The following is a 22,566-nucleotide window of genomic DNA, read 5'->3' on the forward strand; positions in this document are numbered from 1 at the left end:
TGCTAGACACCTCGTCAACTTTGCCACTAGCAGCTCACCAACATTAACAGCTGTGTCACCTGAGTGACAACTCAAGTGACTCTGAAGCACTATCACAGCTGACAAATGACATGAAGCATTACCTTTAATAAAATAAAATTACATTCAATGTGCCTTTCCCACGAGAAACCAATTTTACTGGCTGCACAAACGGAACTGATTTCATGTTTACAGATTTCCCTAAATAAAAAGGTGGGTAATTAAGTTTCCTTGGTACAAATGGTAACGGTTCATTTACATTGTGTAAGGAGAGACCTCATTACTGGAAGCATGTGTACAGCATGTCAGTTCTATATGTGCTTGGTTAATCTTTGCACACTGGAGGATACTAACATAGCTCTAAGTATTGCTTGAGCATCAGTATTTTGCGCAGTTGATAATTACAAAAAAGTTTAAAATGCATGCAATGGCATCATAGAAAACAAAAACAAAGAGGAGCACTTCCGAGTGTCTGTCACAAAGAAAATAAATTGATTTAATAGGCCAGAAGCAAAGTCCTTGGCATTTGCAATGCATTCCTACTCCAGTAAACAAAAAAAATGGTCTTCAACGTTAAGTCCCAAAATGATGTTAGAAAGGCAGAATGCTGGATTAGTCTCCTTGATAAACATCTCAGGCCAAGAGTTTGTTTACATCAAGCAACATCAACCTGTAAAGAAAAGTAGCACAAAAAAACACCAACACAGTTTGACCTTGAAGTTCAGCTGCGAGTGAACAGGGCTCTTCAGATCACTCAGTTATAGACTGAGGCAGTTATCAAATAACAAAACTCAAGTCTGTACATTATATCATACCTACTCCCATAACTTTGAACCATTAGCAAATCAACGGCAGCTCAGGACAATGCCATGATTTTTTCCCTTTGTATTATGGTACGTTATTCAGAATTAATTCATTAGTTGCAATGTCTGTTTTTCCAAATCGTCCGTGACATTGAGGATGAATCCTATATATTCTTAAACAGAATAATGTTCAAACTATTTTCCCAAGTAAAGACCTTGGTTGTAGAGGACGGTCTCAATATATTTAAGTGGTTACGGCTGTACAAGTTCCCATTCAAAGAATGTCAATGGCTTGATGTCTTTTCCCATAATCCACAGCTCGGTCTCCCTGCATGTCTCGATCATCATCATCTGGAAAAAAGAAAGCAACACAACAATTATACATTTAATAATATACTTAATGAAGTGCTATAACTATGCTCTATTTTCCAATAAGACCACTGACATTTGTATATAAAGTTAAATGCCCTTCCTATCAGTCCAATCACATCAACACCGTGATTCCAAACTGTTACAGTGCATCCATAAAGGCAGGGCAGTCAGGAATTATCAGGAGTTATGTTTTTCTTACACACATGGGCACGTGGATTTGAAATGAAAATTGACTTCAGGTGTCGGTGCTGAACGGTGTTTGAAGATGGTCAGGTCTATCTTGAGTGAACAATGTAGGACTCACAGCGCTTTATGTACATAGTCCCCCTGATTTTGTAACAATGTATTAATCTAGAAGAAACGTATTAGGAGAATACATATCATTAATTGCTTCCGACATTTATCAAGCATATTATTAGCTTCCTTGTCGGTCATTAAAATATTGAAATCTGACTGGATACAAACTGAACAGTTTAACACAGATACAAATGACAAATCACAGCCATATAACAGAAACAAAAATAGTATTTTCCAAATGTAGTATTGTTAACACTGATAGAATATGAAAATTATAATCTAAAAGGCAATCAGAAAAATGTATGGAAGGAAATAATAAAAAACATGGACATGCATTTCAATATTTCAAGGAGAACACAGACACATTCACAAACAGTGAGCTATATTTATCTACTGGTCTAGATGTGGGTCAGATGTTTGGTGGGCACAGACAGTATAGCTAAAGGAAGCACAGGCAGGAGAGAAAATACTAGATGGACACTTGCTCTCACAGAACCGTAAGTTTTCCCCATACATTAGAAAATAGGGTGCCAAGATTGTTACTGTTTTTACACAGTAAACAATGCCCTGACAAAATTCAGTTACTCATCCTGAACTGCATACAAAGCAGTCCTGCTTTGACCCTGAGGGTGTTTGGGTCATAGTTCTTAATCCTCTCTGGTTTATGATGGATTCAAGGACCAAACTCAGGGTACTGTGAGCTTCTCTAACAGTCGAGACAAATGCAGGGGCGCGGCAGCAGGACAGGGGTGGAAGGAGGGAGGGATCTAGGGAGGAATGGTGGATACACATCTGGACGGGCAGTCCAGTGCCCCGGGCCTGGCTCACCTTGAACGTCTTCCTCCCCACCATCACCATCCTCTTCCTCATTGTAGGCCAGCTCAGCCTGCTTGTCGGCCTCATACTCACCCACGTTCCCATCATCCCCATTGTAGTCCGCTAGCTTAGAGCCGTGTTGCGGATCTACTGGGGACTCGTTCTCATCAAAGAACCGGCCTGCAGGAGGCAGAGAAGGGCCTCATCAGGAAGGGAGGGAAGCGGAGGCAGTTGTAGGAAGACAGGGAGGAACGGGTGAAATACTGCATAATGAATGCATGAAGGAATAAGTGGTTGTATGAAGAGGATGACAAAAGAGGATGAGGTGAATGAATACTCGGCGGCAGATTGTAATTAGAAGACAAGTGTTTCTGAAGAGTGAATGAGAGTCCATCAGACTTGAAAGTAGAAAGCCAAGTGGAAACAAATGGGGTTCCTTCTATAATGGGGGACTGTTTAAAGTCTGGAGAGAGTCACAGAGCGCTAATTGAGTTACTGGTTTAATCATCATTACAATCCAATCAATCAAAAACAATAGCCCTGCTGTAAATCCTATCTTACGTTTTGTTTGTGTTGGTATTGTGTCTGTGAGAAGTGATCATAAGATATGTACAATGTATAAATACAACTTTTTTCAAATAGCATTGTTGCCTCTGATCTATAATGATTGCCCAATTTCAGTCACACAGGCATCTAAAGCTGTTTATGTTCCCATCTGATTTCAGACGGTGCTGTTCATCAGGAAAAGACTGGGTGAGACTCAGATTTTGAGCCAGGCAGTGTCTTTGAGCTGCAAGTGACTCACGAGCACCCAACACTGCCAAAAACAAGACATCTGGTGGGTGTCGTGTGTTAATTTGCCATAATAGGATGCAAGTATAATGAAATCAGTGGCAGATGATACGAAGAATAAAAGCCAAAATGAAGACGTGAACTGAATGCAGTCTGTGTTTTAAGCAGCAGAGCTGCAGGGTGGACGTGTAAGGGAGATGAAATAGAACATATGAAACCAGTGAAGAAGGAGGGAGAAAGGGGAGCAGAGCAGAAGCCAGGCAGCAGGAAAGGATCATCTGGGAGCCAGGTGTGTGTCATTGGTCTCCTCTCCTCTGCAACTCAGCCCTCTCTCTCCTCCCTGACAGTGCTCCTCGCCATGTTCAGACATGACTTATATTCACTTACTTTCATGAAAATGTGTTATGTAGTAGTGGGAGTGTAACCAGTTAGTAATGGGCAATATTCACACAGATGGCATGACCCGGAACTGTATTTCAGTCTCTGCATTGACACATCACAGAGAGCTGGCAGGCAGCAGCTAAGCACAAAGGCAGAGCTAAGTATTTGCTGTGATTGTACTTTTTTCCATGTGCACTGATATTTTTCCCACCGTCAAAAGCAATAAAATTAAAATAAAAAACTCCAACCACAACCCCCCTTGCAAATTACAATATTCCCTCTTTTCAAAGCGTTGAGGATGAACTCACTTTGACGGTGGTGAACTGGCTCTGCTGGAATTTGGTCTTCGGCGTGGTGAGGCTGGATGGGGTTGGGCACCTGGGCAGGGTTGGGGGGCAGAGGAATCACCTTCATGTGGTCACGGTCACCCTTGACATTATCAGGAGCTGACAATAAGAAAGAGGTTAGGTTCTGTTGCGTGGATGAGCTACTGCAAACCACCTTCTCACCTCGACTAAATCTCCTGAGCTGCAGCACGACCACATCGCAATGATTATTCGTTATTCAGTAAGCACAGTGTGCTATACCGAGATAACAGTCCTCTGCTCCTGCCTTTCCCTGTCTAATCATTCTGTGAAATAAACACGTGCCTAAAAGGCTCAAAGGACAGGCATTAAATTTAGGACCAATTATTAAAATGTGGTACATTCTGTACCTTGAAGCTGTCTTTGCTGTTCTCCCAGTTCGTCGGCCTTGATACCAGCCTTGTTGTCTTCTTCAAACACTATGGGTTGGTCTGCCTGTTTGATGATGCCTGGAGGTGCAACCACTGCTGCTCGGCCCTCCACTCTGTCCTGCTGGAGCCCGGGCTGGTCCAGGGACAGGCCCTGGCCCCCGGGTCCATCAGCCGCCCCGACTCCAGGGCCAGCACCAGCTCCAACAACAGCATCAGGGGCTTCATCGTGCTTCTGAGTTATGGCTGGTTTCTTCAAGGCTGTGAGGAATTAAGTGGCAATGTGAGAAAGCTCGGAAAGTAAGACAGCTTGAATGTTTTGTGCTTTACAAGGACAGAAATACGGAAGACATGTGGAGGGGACCCAGTTTTGGTTTCAATGTCACAGGTAAACGTCAAGGATTTATTTGCAGGTGTGTTTGTCCAGCTTAAATCGCTCACTCTTGGTTGTTTGTAGTCCCCTCAATAAGTCGCAGGCAGCAAATGCGTTCAAATGTAAAACCTATTCAATCTCTGCATTGGGAACATCTTTATTTTTGTTTTTAATTGAATTTGCTCGACCCACACTCCTTTAAAAATGGTCATGGTAAATGTATATATCCTCTACATCATTTCCCCTCATTACTTCACTGGGGTTGACAGCATAACAATTACTCTTGAAAGCTTGGAGCGCTGCTTACCAAATTGAACATCCTCAATTTTTCCCACCTCACTGTCTTCAATACCAGGCATGCCAGCATCACTGCCTGGCTTAACCATCTCTTCTGTAACGGAGCAGAAGGAATGTGACTTAGATAGTGGATGGGTTGACATGTTCCCCGTTTCATAGTTACAGAGGCAGTAATAACACACAGGAAACTAACAGAGTGTAATTATGATATCAATTAAATTCGTCAAGCAATCACATACTACATTTAGCGTGCAAGTAAGTAGCAATATGAAGGATTTGGAGGTTGCGTTCACATCCACTGTACCTTTTGAATCTGGACTGTCGTGCCGGTGAGTGGCCACCGTATGGTGCTCTCCAACCATATCCACTCCGGGTGCTCCCTCTGCATGTATACCCGCCACGGCACCCTTTTGGCCATCCATCACACTCTGAAGAATTAAAAAAAGATGAATCAGAAAAAGGAACATATGGAAAATGGCGAGAATAAACTGTTGACTGAAAGGAGGGGTGGGGGAATTCAACAGGAATAGAGACACAGGGGAATGAGTTTAGTTTGGCTGCTATTGTCAGTACATCTGTGTTCAAACAAGAGAGTAATGAATAAATACTTCAGTGCTGAATAAATGCAACACATACCAAATACCAGGGGAGGGGAAACAATGATCCACAATGATCACCATCTCATTTGTCGAGATTCTATCAACACTAACCTGTCTTAGCTTGGATGCTTCTTCCTCCAGGGTCTTTTTTGTTTCTTCATACTCTTCTTTCAGTTGTGCAATCTGACGGCCACACTGTAAACTAATGAACACATATAACCCATTAATTTCATCCACATACTCTGGAATTTCTTTCACCAGATTACAAAAATGATGTGTGCAAAATACATTTTGAGTCAAAACCAAAAAGCAGCCATAATAATGGATTATTGAAGAAGCACACATTCATATTTTGAGAAATGTTTTAGTCATCATGTGTAAAACCCAATAGCTGACAAGAAGTTGTAAAGATTTAACCTACCTCTCGTACTCAAGTTTTCTTTCCAAGGTAGTGCTGTTTTTCTTCACTTCTCTTAGCTGCTCTTCCTGTTTGATAAACTCCTGCTTCAGCTCCTTCAGCTGCTCTGTTAACAGCAACACAAACGCATATACACAATATGTCAGCGGTTTAGTCTTGGTCTGCTAATGTAATCAGTTTCTATCATTACGAATCCTCTATTGAGGGCTTTTGTGTTGGAGAGTGCCCTCTGCTGGGCAGACAGGGCTAAGATCCTACCTTTCAGCCTCTGGACTTCTGTCATGTGGGCAGAGACATCACCCTGTACCTTCATCTGTACAGATGAGAGAAAACCGGTTTAAGAAACTCATCATCTGAAGAGCGAAACACACACATGCCTCTTTTACACCCGTAGTAACAGCTTTGCTGCTACAGATAAATAAACAGTGCAACAGGTTCTCTCATTAGAAGACAGTGGACCCATTAATGCAAGGGAACCCAGGGGAACAGGTTTGTCTTGTTCTTCTGCATAACAAGGCATCACAGCACAAACATCTGGCACCCAGCGTGACATTATGAGCAGTTCCTTCAACATGGCGATACGTTCCTGCCGATCCAAATCCGTATGTGTCATTTCAGACGTTATCCAAGTGCGTGGTGGCTCATGCTCTCCTTCACATCTCATGCTGAGCAAGCAACGTTTTAAGATGCATACGGGTGTTGTAGTATCTCACAACAACTGCCTTTGTAAATACCAGCACAGAAGTTGGTAGCTCAAACATAAGTGGTTTTTGATCTTTTTCTCAGGCACTTAACTTACACCGAGAGACCAGGAGAATAGAAACCATGCAATCCAATAGGACAGCTCTGTAATAAACAGTCCCGGTGTGAAACTGAAGGGAGGGAGCAAGCAAGATAAGAAGGGAGGCAGAGGGAAGGAATACTTGGACCCCAAAATCTAATTTGCCAATTTCTAGAAAAGAAGGTGCATTTAAACTATATTTTTGGCAAAATAATGAATGTTTATATTAATGGACAGTGGTGAAGTCAATTGTGCTGCAGTTCGAGAGACTACGCTTTTGGCCCCCTCCCCAATTCCAAAAAGCAGTTTTTAACTGACTGAGACAGAAGACAGTGAGGAAAGAGTGCACAGGAAATACAGCATCAGTGTCAAGTGTTGTGAAGACTAAATCCTCATCCTGTCATTACTTCACATGAGGTTAATGGCTTCCCTTTGCAGCCTGCTGGCATTGGTTGTTTCATCAACATGACTGTTGACTGTATAAAGAACTATAAGCTGATCTGGCATGATTCATTCGTGTGCCTAATGTGTACACGACTGTGTACACGACTGTGTACACGACTGTGTACACAACTGTGTATACAGTACTGCGTAGATGGCATTCAAGACTCAACTGTCCCCATTTGTTCTGCATTGCAGGCCTCTTAATGCATGTAGCATGTGGTTGGAACAGGGTTAGGCTGTGGACAAAAGAAAGGAGTGGAACAACCGCTCCTCAATACCTTTCCTTATCTTAATTACGCAAATAGGGAGCAGGATACTGAGAATAAAGAAACAAGGGAGACTAGACTTTAATCCACATGTTTCCATCTATACTCGCAACTCAACAAGAAAAGAAAAAAAAGGAACGGCTTGGCTAAATTTGTCTAAAATCCAACAGTGTCAAACAATTTAGCTGCCAAAAAGTGATTTCAGTGGCGCAAATGATGAACGCAAATTTGGAATCAATAAATGAAATAGTCAGTAAAACATGTCAGTTTGTAGACGATTCGACAGAGCCAGCATAACGGGCAACAAACTGAAGCCCAACTACTACAGGGCCATTGTTTTTGCCAGAATTTGGCCACAGAATATGGGATCTGGCTCACAAACACAGCGTGTGGTGGTAAGGGGGAAGAGTCGATTCAGAATAACCTGTTTACCCATTAGGCTGACCGGTGACTCTTGGGATGGATTTATCCATCAAAAGATAATTATTTCACTACTGGGTCTTTATTTTTAAAGAGCACAAGCTGGTTTAAATTCCAGACCTCGTTTGCTGAGCATGTACAGTATATCACCATACACATGTATATGTGGCCCATTATAAGAAGCATTATATCTGTGTCCCAAAGTAACACGACGCGACACCACAAGTAGGCTAAGTTAAACAAATGTTTGCCCGTCCATAAGAAATAAGCATGTCAGACTGAATGCAAATTACAGGAAAACCTCCCTCTCCATCTGTTGTCTAATTGTCTCCCAAGGCAGCTAGACACACGCTGCTGTTCAGAGGGTACTTGGACACAAAACATAGTGACTTGCTGGCTGGGCAACTGTGCAGTACAGGAGGTGGGAAAAGCCTTGTGGATCAGACAGATGTGCCAAACTTAAATATATTGTATATTAAGTGGCTCAGAGGCAACGGCACAGTGAAATAACAACGATACACTGTTTTTCTACAATATACCCTACAATAGGAATTTATATCAACACACTTGAGAGCTATGAACTGCAATCTTTCCAATAAAATAAACGTACAATGTTGGTGAAGCAGAATGCAGGTTCTGAAGTGAATGAATGAAGACAAGTTGATATAGCATCTGCCACTTGGTACCAGACTACGGCTCCATTGCCATCACGAGCCTCTTCAAAGTACATCAAAAATGATCTCCCTCTACCGTGGTTACCCACGTTTTCATGTACATGCTGCATCTGATATCGAGGGGGGAGACCACAGCAATATAACATAGATATTGTGATGAGACTAGATGTGATGGAAATATGATATTTTCCTCTACAGCAATGCTCCATCTGTACCTGAGGATGGTCAAGTCAGAGGGCTTTCCCTAGTCTGGAAACGTTGGTCACCTGTTTCTGCGTGTATTATAACAATCCTTCCTCCTCCTGTTAGCTCTCAGTAAAACAATAAATAAATAAAAAAGGACGAGTGAAATTAAACCGGGGTTGGGATCAGACATGGCTGCTCTACCTTTTCATCAGAGCACTTTTTGATGATAGCCTCCCGGGCCTGCAGCTTGCTCTGCAGCACGGTGTAGTCTCCATCCTTCTGGTCGATCTGCTTCCTGTGCGTGTCCACCTGCACCATCAGCTCCGAGTTGCGCTTCTCCAGGCGGCTCCGCGCCGCGTCCGTGCGCTTCACCTGCGTCTGCACCTCCGCCAGCTCATCCAGCAAGCGGCCGTGCTTGTTGGTCACCGTCCAGTAGTTAAACGACAGTATGGCGATGATCAACATCAGGAAGATGAGGATGAAGGACGGGAGGCGGCCTCCCCGTCGGTTTGCACCGAACCCGACCATTTCCCAAAACAAAGTGTGACGTTACTTTAGGTTGTGAGCCCAGCCTACAGAGCCCGGAGAGAGGAGTCTCCCGCTGTAAAACACATCCGTCTACGTGACATGCCGTGTGTATGCGACAACCGCTCGGGAGGAAGAAGAAGAAGAAGAAAAAGAAGAAAAACACTACACTGACGGACGGTCATGCACGTTCGTGACTTTTCACATCGCTACTGAGCCTCGGTCTCCTTCCTCCTTCCGCACACATCTTCTCTGCAATTCGTCCAATGTCAGTGGGTGAGACGAAATCCTCCCGCGGGGACGTGGCCTAGCTCAGCTGGCAACGTTAGACGCAGAGACGAGACGGGACGTGGACAGCGACGCGGCGTCACGGAGGAGAGCAAACACAGATCTCACAGCTCGCCGTGTAACCTCAGCCTCCTCGTTTCCTCGGGGCCCGGATAAGCCCAGTGGGGCCGCATATGCAGACGGCTGGAGCTCCTGTAATCACAGAATCGGCTTCAAACAAGACCACTGATGGTTTTTCTCTCCCGACCTCACGCTGTTAGCTCTTGTTGACGTGAGCGCCGTCCAGCTAACCGCTCCACGCTAGCTAGCAGCAACGGTGGATGCGACGCCACAACAAACGGCTGTCAGACGGGGAAGCGCCGTCTCTTGTTGCGGAGGGCGAATGCAACCCTTGAAATATCAATAACCAACACGCAAACAATCACTGCGCACCCGGGCTTTGTATCACAATCTCTCCCTTTCGCTGCCGACTAGACATGATTTATGCGCTGTGTGAAGCTAGCTGCATTGCGCCTGCGCAACTTCCGCTCATGCCCGTATTTCAAAATAAAGGTCACGATTGAGCCTTCAGCGACACAAAGAACAGCGTGGCACTCATTTCTTGATGGCATTACTTTTAAGTGTGTTTGGCTTATATACACACAGGTTTGTACGTCGTAGGCTTAAGGTCTACACTTGTTTTTTTTAAAGATGAACGAAAATTATCGGCCACACTGAAAGTGATAATCTGTTATGAAAACCACAGAGTGTATATGGAGGAAACACGGCGACCTGGACAGTGGTGCCCAAAGACCGGAAACACAAGGCTGACTTGAAGAACACTTGACAGTTAATACGACACAAGGGAAAGGGTTTTTAATTTAAGCAAGTGTTGTCAGTCTTGAAAACAAACGCACACAAATGCATTGCTACGACATTATTTCAAATCAATATATTGAGCCCATTCAAAGTTGGAGCCTTCCTTCTCATGAACAGGTTAATGAGAAGTAAGGATCCAGGTTATACCATATCAGCGGCAGAAAAAAACACGGGTGTTAACTCACTTCTGGTTATCAAATGAAGATACAATTTATTTTCTCTTTGTGTTGCAAAAAAATTAAATGATGTCATTTTTAATGACAATATATTCGTTTGGGCCTGTAATCTCAATCTAAACTGTCTTCATGCAATCTTATGTCATTTACTTAAATATTACTTCTGATTAAAAAATTTAAAAAACAAACATCTTGTGATGGGATGACATCAGGGGCCAATGGCCCCTTCCTCATTTCCAACCCCCCTACTCTCTGCACCCTTGCTCCGACTACGCCCGCCTTCAAACGCAGCCTTCATTGTGTTCATACAACTGTAAAGCTTCATGACTGCATCATGCTATTGCATTGACAACATATGTCCACAGACATGTAAATGCACACAGACACAGACTCATTGGGCAAAAACAATATCAGCCACACGCTGTAGCCTCATCTCTCTTGAATAAAAAACACATTATAGTTTCACCAAAATTATATGTATGGAACGGCTACTGTGTTTCTATTATTTTGGCCAGTCCAGTTCCATGTGACTAGATGTTCAAAATGCTTACACATACAGTTGACATACATGATCCAAAGAAAAGTAAAAACACAAACCACAAGATACAAACTCATATTTTATTGTAACACTGATATAAGAATTGTAACACAATGAGGTAAGTTAAATAATCCACATCTGTGATGTTCTTGAACCAGCGACACCACAAAATATTCACCATCAGTATACAATTCCACAAAGTCTGCAAACAATGGCGAGTAACGCCCTGTCCGCTCAGTTCACAGTTTAATACAAACATATTTCTTAGGAATACTGATGACACAATCTCCTTTGTCTCTGAGTGACAAATCCAAACTTCCCAGCGGTTTGTTTCTTTTTTAAGAGATGATACTCAGTAGAAAAGATCCCCTGAGGGAGAAACATTCTTTAGTTTTTCTGATGAGAAACAAGCCACTACAGACAATGGCAGGCTCAGTCTGAGTTTGCTACCATTTCTGCTGATGACTTGGCACGGTCTCACAGGGCACTAGGAGATACAGTAAGAGGCCATTTCAGTGTGCCTGTGCTGCAGTCACACTTTGAGAATAAATGATCTTTCAATGCTGGAAGAGTTATCCATTACTCTACAAACATCTGCTGCACAGCAAAGGGGGTTGTGTGGGGGGCTGCAACACCAGCATCCTGAAATGCCCTCAGAGTTTTGACTCAAGTCCTTGTTGGGAGAGTGGTCAGAGAATTGTTTCTTTGCACTCAAGGCTTTGTTCAGATGAGGGGGAGTCCAGTGGGTTGGTGGGGGTGCTGGTGGTTTGTGGGAGGTGTTTTGGACGGCGCATGGAAGGGGAACTCAAAGCACCGCAGCTCTGAAGGTGAAGGTCCTCATGGCCACGCTTCCTGGGACTGCCAATGACGCGCTGGGTCATCACCTGTAAAACAAAACATAAAAGAGAGACACACGTTGCCAGTTATTATCTTTTTTATTTTTTATATAACAATGATATGATTGAACCATCCATTTTTCCATCCATCTCACATTTTTCTGTTTTCTGGTGTGTAGTGAGCATTACTGCCTCACAGGGCTACTTATCTACTTATAGACTTCAGAAACAGGGCTACGAACTGCTGGTGTGCAGTGGACATTATACATTGAGTCTAATTCCGTTACCTGATCTATGACATTGGCACTAAAAATAGCCTCCTCCATGTGTTTCTCATCCGACTTGATGACACACTTGATGTTGTTGACAACCTGCTGGACTTCAGGAGGTAGGCTGCAGCTCGAATGCTCCAGGAACTTGGCCACCAGTACTTTGGTGTCTTTGTACATCTTAAAGTCAGCCAGGGAGTGTGGGCGTTCGTGGGAGGAGTGTGTGTGCAGGGTGCGGGACTTAAGGTGGATGTCAACTTTCCGGCCCTCCTTTTGCTGCTTCCTGACACTTATGTGACTGGGTTTAGCTCCGACGACTCCCGATGTAACGTTGGTTGGCTCTGAACAGAGAAGTAAAACATGTTCAATCAAATTGAAAAAGCAAGGCTAATGGCTGCGGATTTAATGCTTTGGCTAAAGTCACTGATGTATCACATTTTCATTATCAGCTCAGTTACAATTCATTTAGGATTTTTTGTTTCCAACTTAATTGTGATAATGCATTTTTTAGGTAATCCAATGGGACCAATGCGGTTAAAATGGTTTGTTCAAGGAACATTTATTCCTTCAGTTTATCTAAAAATGAAACATAACCAATTATACTACATGGTTTTCAGTGGACAGAGACACAATCTAACATTTGTTTCAATAAAGTTTGTTGAATTAGCTCTCCACGCTGTCAGTTTGTTCTTCAGGTCAGTTTGTAGGAATAGATGTGAATAGATTGTGTTTATGACCTCATGAGATGATTACCGATCAATTACTGGTATGAACTGACATGTATTTCTATCAGTATAAGACTTGCATATGACCAACTGTTTTATTACTATAGTTTGTTGTATTTCAGCGCTTCTTTTGAAAATATCAGTTTCTCACCTTGCTCTGGTGACGTATGAGTTGAATCTTCAGCAGCAGGGGTATTTGCAGAGGCACAGCCACAATTCTCTCCTGGAGAGGGAGACAAGAAACTTAGTTTGGACACAACAAAGCGGGCACGAGCTGTTGCTGGTTCCCGATCCACCATTGCTTATTGACAATGAAAGGCTGCAGGGCTGGCTCTGATGATTAGACTAAATCTCAGTGAATCTGCTGAGTATTTTCTTGTCTAATCAATAAGTGGTTTATCCTATACAATTTCAAGAGTCCAAGGTGATTTCTTTAAAGGTCTTGTGTCTGTTCCACAGCCAAAAACCCAGTGATAATCACTTTACAGTGACATTAAACAGAAAACAACAGTACTTGCTCACATTGAGACTGGACTTTGAATCATGAACAAATTACTCAGAAATGATGGCTTAGTTGACTAATCATTTAAGCTTCAAAAGGCTGATCGGTCTTGTAATATAGAGATGGAGTATGTACGCTGTAGTCTTGTGGAACAATGTTGCACTCACTTCCCGTGGTAGAGGTGCAGGAGATAGGGTCACTGGTAGAACGGACGATGCGTGCCAGTTTGCGGTATCTCCTGGCTGCTCGGAGCACCCGTGGCTTCTCTGATGGCGAGTAGCCACTTTGGGCTGAGGTAGAGGGGGGTTGCGATGCGGAGGAAGGTGACCAAACACTAAAACACAGCCTGGGGCCGCGTGGCCTGCTAGGAGGGGAAGGGGAAGGAGAAGGAGCCATTGGACTGATGCCGGAAGTTCCACCAGAGGAGGCCACGGAGGTGGGGGAGCACGGCTGAGGTGGTTGGGGGATCGCAACAGGGAGCGTGAGCTTCCGGCTCATCATCCGTGCCTTAATAAGGGAGTGTGTTGATGCTTTAGGTGGCTCCTCTGGTAAATGCTTGGCTGAGGCAAGCTCGTCACATATGTGCATTGCAGGCCTAAGTTCCCCACATGGATGTGCGTTGTCTGTGGAATCCTCCTGCTCCAGATTGCTGAAGTTTTCTGAGGACCAGTCCGGGGAGCGCTCCAGAGAATCCTGTGTGTGTGAGGACTCACTGTAACCTGTATCACTTGGGCGAGCATCAGTGTTAGGCAGGCCACGATGGTCACGGGTACAAAGTTCCAGACTGTTGCAGCTTCCATTGACGGGAGCAGGGTGGAGCACGCCATAGGGAGAGGAGTCAGAGCCCTGGACCTCCAGAGAGCACAAGTCCTCTGAGGAGCAAGTCTGGTCCTGATCAGCCACCTCTGACACCATCAGTGACGCACTGTCCACAGAGGCTGAGAAAAGGGGGGAAAGCATCTTCAGCATGACTTCTAGTAGACATTTGACAATCCTCTGATATGTTAACTGCAGTCTTAACTGTCTTTACCCTGAGTACTGAATCCTGCAGCTGCGTTTCTCTCACACAGACTGGATTCAGTAGCCTGCTGTTCCATGCTGATGGTGACCTGTGGAGTGGACATTATTAGTGGAGACAAACATCTAAACAGCACTGTTTGCATAAAATGTATGAAGCGGATAAACAAAATGCTGTAGTGCACAAATCAGCTGTGTGGCACCGAACCATCAACACATACGTTTGGTCAGTAGGGGGCTCTAAAGGACCACAATACACAAACAGGAAATGATCTCCTTAAAAGGGAACTACTGTATCATGTAGAGTGCAATAATTAGATGTGTTTTTACATATAAGTATACAACATATATATATATATATATATATATATATATATATATATATATATATAAACACGTTCATAACTTCACATTATCTTTCGCCTGAAATCATCAGCTGAGTTTCTTCTGCCCACTGACTGTTCTCGCACTCAATCAATCGATCACCGCCCGCTTCAATTAGTTATTTACAGCAACTGCTGCTAATCTATTGCAGGTGAGAAAACCTTCGGCAGATTTCTGTTTGAAGGACACTGTGAAGAGAACATGGATTCAACATGTATAATGGAAAGAAGGGATTGAAAGCCTAAAGTGTTAAATGATGCTGAGAATATACTGGAAGATAAAAGGATTTGCTTGCACATCAGATTGTTATTTTTCGCTGTGAACAATGAGATGCAGCGGAGCCTCAGCCTGCAGTTCAAGACCGCCTGAGTAAATCTTAAACAGCAGATAAATACTCAAATGAAGTTGAAAGGCATCATCTCAATCTCAAAATGTCAAAATAAGAGTAAATGCCAACAATTTAGAGAAGAACAGGCGACAAGTTGGTTGGGTTTGTCAAATATAACCTTTATACTAAGATCTCTGGTCTATAATATCATATTATTATAAATATTATAATTATTTTATTTCATATTTTATTTGTATCCTATCAATTGTTTCTGTTACATCTATGGTGCTGTTTTATCAGGGTTTAACTCTTACGGTAGTTGTCTTGCTTTGTTGTCTTGCACTGTTGAGCTTTGTGTTTTTGTTATTGTTGCCTTAATTTAGCTGATTTGTCTGTCAAAGCACTTTGTAAACTCAGTTTTTAAAGGTGCAATATAACGAAAGTTATTATTATTATTCACAGTTCAGAATTTAAAGTAACTTGGACATAACCTTGAAATAACCTTGCTTTGAAGGCTATCTCATCAACATTTTAAAGATGTAAATCTTTAACCGAATGACTTCATTATTATGCAACTATCTTTTTATAAAACTACTCAAATAAAAACTGTAAAGAATGTTTCCCCCTCTCTCTCTGTCTGTTTCTGACTATTTCTCTGTTTCTGTCTGTCTGTTTCTCTCTCTCTCCCTCTCTCTCTGTCTGTTTCTGACTATCTCTCTGTTTCTCTCTCTCTCTCTCTTTCTGTCTGTTTCTCTCTCTCTGTGTGTGTTTGTCTCTCTGTCACCCTTTTTACTTTCAAATAATAGTCAAATTCTCTGGTTTTAAGGAGGCTTGGTGCTGGCTCTGGGTGGCAATGTTGGCCTGTCGGTTGGTCCAGATGGACAAACCTCTACCTCTACTAGATAGATGGCCATGACATTTTCTAGAGACATTCATGGTTCCCAGAGGATGAATCCAAATGACCTTGATGATCCCCTGACTTTACGCGTTGCATCACCAGCAGGTCAAATTGTTCAATATTTCGACATTTAGTAGGATTGGCAAAAATGATTACGATAAATCCTAATGGCTTAGATCTCCTGACCTTTCTGCTATCACCATCATAAAGTTGACATTTAAGGTTTGGATTAAAATGCATTAACAACTATTGGGTAGATTGTGTGCAGACATGTGTATGTTACCGAATTGCAAGAACCATCATCAGGCCAAATTTAAATTTCGCCAATACTTTTGTTTCTGACCAAACATCTGTTGCCTGTTCTCACCTGGCTGGCCGGGGTCTGTCCCACCACAGACTCATACGGAGGAGGCAGGTCAGTTGGGTACAGTGTCCCTGGACTGTTGATAGGAACCCCGTAGATGGCACTGAAGGGAGAATGGGGGAAGTCCAGGTGCATGCCTCTGTCAGGGGCATAACAGCAGAGTTTCAATCAAAAACATTAAAATAAATTCCAAATCATATCTCAAATAATAAAAATACAAAGAGTGGTAATTACACTGAGTCAGTCGCACAGACCAGAGTGTTTAAGAAACGGGCACAGGAAGTCTGAATCCATCATATCCGAGTAAAAAATACAGAATATTGTCTAATAAACATTAAGAACGAAAGGAAGATATATATGGGTATCATATTTTTTATGTGCACCACCACTGTTTCATGCGGTGCCAATTAAGAATAAGCAGCCATGCATGCAGTCATATCTTTTAATTACAACCTCGTTCTCTAAAGTGGCGAAGCATGAAATACAACTTGAGAGTTGCCACCAATCATCTGAGGCATGATGATGTCATGACACATCCCTGGCCCTGGGCAGGGACACCATAAATGCTTCATCTGCCTTGTTTATATTGATGGCATAATTGACAAACAGATGTGGCTTCCTGCCAAATGGCTTCAGCAGCAGCACATTATATCTGGCTAAACTGAGAAAATGAATGTAGTGAGGACGTCAGGGCTGGACTGATCTTTCACAACAGCTGAGAATCATGGATGTCGCAGCTGCTTAGCAGAGGGAAATGCTCTGAGCTGACCGTGGGCGATAACGCACCACATGTGACGTTCACAACCTGATCGCAAACAGACACGTGCAACGGCCGCTTAATATGATGGATCTGGATTTGACTGCAAATGTTGCTTTTGGCATCTGTGTATATTTACCACCACGTGGGAGATTTTAGGCTTGTCTACATTAATAAAAAGGTTAGAGACGTTTTTAACCGGACAAAATTGCTTAACTGCAACAAGAAGATGTAATAGACCTCATCCCTTCCTTGCTAATAACTTTGCAAACATTGCAGTTCATTTTTCAAGTGACCGTGTTTACATCACATATAGACCACCAGTATCTGGTTAATTGCAGGCGTCTGAAGAATCCTAAATCTGCGTGTGCTATTGTGTAAAACTGGAAACGTTGAGAAATACCAGCTACAGTCTGACTTAAGTTCCCACTCATTCCTCTTGCAGATATGAATGCAACTCAAAGATGTACAGTAAGAGACTGATCACGTGCAGCAATCAGCAGACTTATTGTGTCATATTGCAGAACAATTTGAGAAGGGTCTCTAAATGCAACAGTGGATTTTGAAGTTCTAAAAATATATTTAACAAAACTCCCAGAAAACTCCCAGAAACAATGCCCGATGTCTTTATGAGATGCCTTGATACCCAATTTGAATGGCTGCCCTCTGGGAAGTGCTTTATGTAAAAACAATATGTATTTATACATTTATTCCCACTGCAATCAGTAAGTAATGCTCAGAGCAATTAATTAAATTAAATAATTTGTTTCCCTTGATTAATATAACGAATGCTGTGGTTTTCTGCATATACTTGATTAGATTATGAATGTTTTATCGGATGTCATTGTTGTGTTCATGTCTACCACGGTGGACAATACAGCTGAATGTTATTGTTTTATATTATACTGTAATTATACTGCTTACAGTCTATCATACTGTAAGCAGCAACAATCAAAGTGTTCCACTAAATAAGGGAATTGATGCACTGCCAAGCGTCACTGAACATTTAACAAAGAATTGGTCAAATTTAGGGCAACAATGCATTTTAGACATTTTGCGAAAGGGGGTTCTGATTACCAAGTTAGACTTTGTGTTTAATTAGTGTCTTGTAAACTTTGGACTATATTTGTTAGAAATTAAATGTGCCTTGTGTATTCCCTGAAATAATCCCAATATCCAGAAGATACATTGGCACCATGAGGTCGGGAGCACTGAGAGAAGATGGATGCTGATGAGTAGTATTTTGCCTCTCACCTCTGTCCATCCATTGAGGGCGTGCAGGTGTACTCTGGGGGGTAGTATGGTGGTGGGGAATGGGAGGAATAAACTCATCAAAGTCCAGTGTTTGGTGGAGGATTGTTCCGTGGGGGTCATACAGTCAGCATTAGAGCTCGCGCTCTGTGCGGCATAAACTGAAACACAGCATAAAAACAACCGTTATCAGGCTTTTATCACACAAGGGTACTGGACACTTTGGTGTGTATTCATTATTTAGACCCATAATTCACCCAGTGCAGACATGACAGAGCTAATGTCTCTTCACTCAGCACCTCTCAGCAATTATATTCAAGCAGCTATTCACATATGTGCTTGTTGGTCACGAACAAGCTTCACTGCAGCAAATGCGAGTCAAGTGCCTTGCTCAGGGACACCTCAACAGTAGCTCTGAAAGCGCTGCTCGTTTACTTTTCTCACTCAGACGTTTCTAAGTGGGACAATTTTCCAGTCAGAGCCAGTCGGCTTTCTTAATATCCAAGCTGCCATTGCTGCCTATGAGCTGGCCTACATTTAGTGAGCTAAATAAAAGGTTAACAGCTCTTGTGGTAAATGGGGAAAGCGAGGCACTCTTGGAAACCTCTACGAGACAAGACGCAAGCCTGTATCGTTCACTAATTCTACAGTTTGATTTGTCTAATTTTAGCTCATCATATTCTATCTTGTTGTTACCCTTTTTAAAATCCTATTCTTGTTTCTTTTTATATCGCCTTCGTGTCTCCTTGAATTGCTTTGGATGTTGAAAGGTGCTATACAAATAAATTGCTTTCCTTTTCTGTCTGTGAATCAATAGTTAGATTCCCATCATGTTCAGCCACTTTAATGTATGTATAGCTTTCCTGCTGGCATGTCTGTTTGGAGTTTCATATATTAATGTCTGAAAGACATATGTAGTTACAGATTTACATGAAAGCATGAACACTTATTCATTTACCATTGCTTTTGACAAACTGTCTCTCTTCCTATGTTTTATGTTTGTCTTTTACTTGTTTTATCCTCTTAAGCCTTCATTTGTTTTATTTATATATTGTACATATTCTGTTGTTAGCATACCTGTGATAATTATTTATGGGTTCATCAACATGGTCAAACTCTTTCACATACTGTACATTAAGTCATATCTGCCCCATTGTTATGTTAAAGCATCTTTAAAGAAGAACACAACATTCCTAATATTAAAATATTCAAAATGTACAAATGTGCAGCAGTCCTTTGGACAGGTCTTTGTTGACTTGTGACCTGCATGGAGATGAAACTAATGTAATGTTTGTACTTTATACTTTATACTCCTAGTTAAACTTAATTCATTTTAATAGCAACCATATAGCTGAGTTTACTGCTTATTTGCCGCCACATCACCCTGTTATCAAACCAAACTTCACTTCCAGCCCGGAGCACCAGATTTAATATCCAGACTCATTTCAGCAAGCACACATTTGATAGCATAGTTCATAAAATGTGTAAAAGGCTCTTGCATCAAATATCACTGCAAAGCCATTTCATACGTGCATCGAGTTGGCAGTGTTGCTGTACTGTTCAGAGGCATGAAATAACTATTGTTGATGTGAAATACAAAAGGGAGCTTGGCCATGCTAATTTCCTTAATGACAGAAAGCATTTAGCTGTTGGTAATAGTTTCATTGTTCCACATAAAATAATAAAAGAGGGTCACACTGAGGACGGTGTACCTTTGAGGAAAGAACCCAGTGAGATGTTAAGCTGTTTTCTTACAATCCAACGCATTTTTGAGATGCAGGAGGACACCGAGAGAGGTCCTGTGGCAATTGACCTTCACAGTGTGTGTTTGCATTCACTTGTATTTTCCAAACAGGAGGATTTCACCAAAGACCTCAAACATTCCTCTCCAATATCTTAAAACGGATGAAGGTTGGCAAATAGTCCCTGAGCTGCTTGTGTTTATCTAACCTGATGATAGCGATCTCCAGACTAAAAATGATTTCTTTTAACTGCAGGGTGGTCACTGAAAAGAAAATAAGGTCAGCTATTGGCTGTCTTCCATCACACTCACCATCTGCAGCACATCAGTCGAAACCATCTGCATACAGCACATGGCAGTGGCTAGAGCGCACACGATGGTGGATATGACGTTAAGGGCACATACACTGAACAGCAGCTCCTACAGGAGAGGAGGGAAGAGAAGGAGACTGTTAGAGCAACAGAAGGAGAGGAGGAAACATAAGATAAATGACAAGGGTGGAAGAGAGAAGGCGAGGAGAAGAACAGAAGACAGTTAAAGGTATGAACATTAAAGATGTGTGATATGACTGTAGAACCAAAGGAGAAGACAAAGATGAGACGTAACCAGTAAGGTAACCAACTTTAAAAAAGCACAAACAACTGGTTATGTGTGGTAAGACGAACCCCACAGAACCAAGAAGAGGCTCATCTGCAATGTTAAGAGTTCTATAACACAATTTAAAAAGCTAAAGACTGATAAAAAGCATTATGATAGAGCATAACAATTCAACAACAGGGAAAACAACCTCATAAACATCCAAGGCACGAACAAAGACACGTTCACAGTTGACACACACACATTGACAATGCAGTGAACAGCAAGGGGACAAACCGCTATTGAATCTGTCAGCAGAAATAAATGTGGATGCCAGTGAAATACTAGCCCGGCACACTGAATCAGAGGAAAGACTTATGACTGCAGCTATTTGTGCAATTCTTCTAAAAAGGTAGAACATTATCATCTTTAAGCGGCTCCATTTTAAAACCATAATGTGTTTTGTACATCCTAACAAATTAACCGATAATAACTGTACCGAATTAATTAATTTCCAGAAGAAGAGCACAGGAACAGTAATACCACCTGCATGGTAATTGGCTCTGGGAATAGCAACTGCCGAGCACAGAGAGCATGTTGAGAGTAGAGAGGATGATAGCAGCTTGTACTGGATCTGCAGTCCACTCAAATGTAACTCCATGCTTCTTTATTAAGTTCCCAGGGTTCATCTGTCACAATAAACCCATTTACACAAGCCCTATAACGGTATTAGCAGGACTTCTATTATTATTTAACTTTGTAAGACTGTCAACATATGAGAGGGAGGAGGAGGAGAGATGGCAGAAAAAGGGGTGAATGTGTGGCAGAGATTTTTTACTTTTAATTCAAATATCTCAAAAACCAGAGGGAGTGAATCAAATTCCCCAGCTCGTACATCTGCAACCACAAACTTACTGTACACCCACACAGGTGAACAAAAAAACATTATATACATACTGTACTGTAAAAACAGTCAATATTTAACACAGCTGTCCCAATTATATGAATATATATAATAAGACAATTACTTAAAGACAAGAACAGGAGGCCCTATCAGCACTGGAATGGAAACCTCACTTCACCTCTGGTTCTTAGTGTCTCATGAAGCTCCCCTGATACCACACAATGTGGTTTACAGCCTGTCGCACAGAATATTCACCAGATTCAGGAGGCATATAATTAACAGTGACATTACAAAACCCTAACTTGTATTAGGCTTCTGATAATTGTCCACCCGTTACACTCTGCTTTCAGTCCACTCGAACTCGGTGGAGTGGGCAGATTCAATTGGGGGCCTGCACCCGGACAACACACCTGGTAGATCTAGATTGGGGCGCGTTGAATGCCTGGGTGCAGGCCCCCCCGGCTTATACAAGGAGGTTCAGGCTCTGTGTATTTTTGCCAATCAGATCCCTTGACTCACTCCCACTCCCTTTGAAGTTTGTGATATTAAAGGGATCAGCTGCCAGCTCTGCAACTGTTTTTCAAACATGTTTGATATCCAGTAACTAGTTGCCAAATATCAAGTCTATGTGAAGTTAAAGATGAGATGATGCCAGTTGGAACCAGCGACGTTGAAGTTGTGCAGTGCCAACTATAAAATACAACTAATACATGTTTGCCTTGGAAGCGAACAGTGTTGGAGCTTTTTTTTTTTTTGCGTTGGAGGAAAGTCTGGAGAACTGAGCACAAGTCTGTTTCACATTTAAAACTCAAACCCAAATCATTAGAGGCATTAGAGATTGTCACTAATTTCGGTTGAGTGAGAATCACAGTAGTTTACATGGTTAAATAGTTCTGACGTTTCTACATCGAAAAATACATACAATGTGTGGTACTGTACTAGACATCATAACAATAAAA

General features: G+C 42.2%; 2 protein-coding genes across 3 annotated transcripts in view; both read right to left on the minus strand.

The window, feature by feature from the left end:
- Positions 1–150: 150 nt before the first annotated feature.
- Positions 151–10,038, minus strand: golm2 (golgi membrane protein 2). 2 transcript variants are annotated; one of them, XM_034528393.1, is made up of 10 exons: positions 8,872–10,038; positions 6,158–6,212; positions 5,903–6,005; positions 5,593–5,683; positions 5,187–5,310; positions 4,893–4,976; positions 4,195–4,473; positions 3,788–3,925; positions 2,319–2,486; positions 151–1,172 (listed from the first exon to the last, which is right to left on the minus strand). In XM_034528393.1, the coding sequence occupies exons 1-10, from the start codon at positions 9,196–9,198 to the stop codon at positions 1,096–1,098; spliced, it is 1,446 nt and encodes a 481-aa protein (XP_034384284.1). In that variant the 5' UTR covers positions 9,199–10,038; the 3' UTR covers positions 151–1,095. The 2 variants fall into 2 exon arrangements, with proteins under 2 accessions (XP_034384284.1, XP_034384293.1); XM_034528402.1 differs by lacking the exon at positions 2,319–2,486.
- A 1,706-nt stretch (positions 10,039–11,744) lies between these two features.
- Positions 11,745–22,566, minus strand: part of fam189a1 (family with sequence similarity 189 member A1) — a 75,452-nt gene continuing 64,630 nt past the window's right edge. The window contains 11 exon segments of the mRNA XM_034529031.1: positions 11,745–11,939; positions 12,179–12,501; positions 13,037–13,108; positions 13,555–14,325; positions 14,418–14,496; positions 16,382–16,517; positions 18,390–18,447; positions 18,450–18,506; positions 18,509–18,523; positions 18,526–18,547; positions 20,440–20,547. Coding sequence (XP_034384922.1) covers positions 11,745–11,939; positions 12,179–12,501; positions 13,037–13,108; positions 13,555–14,325; positions 14,418–14,496; positions 16,382–16,517; positions 18,390–18,447; positions 18,450–18,506; positions 18,509–18,523; positions 18,526–18,547; positions 20,440–20,547 — 1,836 coding nt within the window.

The sequence above is a fragment of the Cyclopterus lumpus genome, chromosome 3 (genome assembly GCF_009769545.1).
Source record: "Cyclopterus lumpus isolate fCycLum1 chromosome 3, fCycLum1.pri, whole genome shotgun sequence".
In the NCBI taxonomy this organism is placed as follows: domain Eukaryota; kingdom Metazoa; phylum Chordata; class Actinopteri; order Perciformes; family Cyclopteridae; genus Cyclopterus; species Cyclopterus lumpus.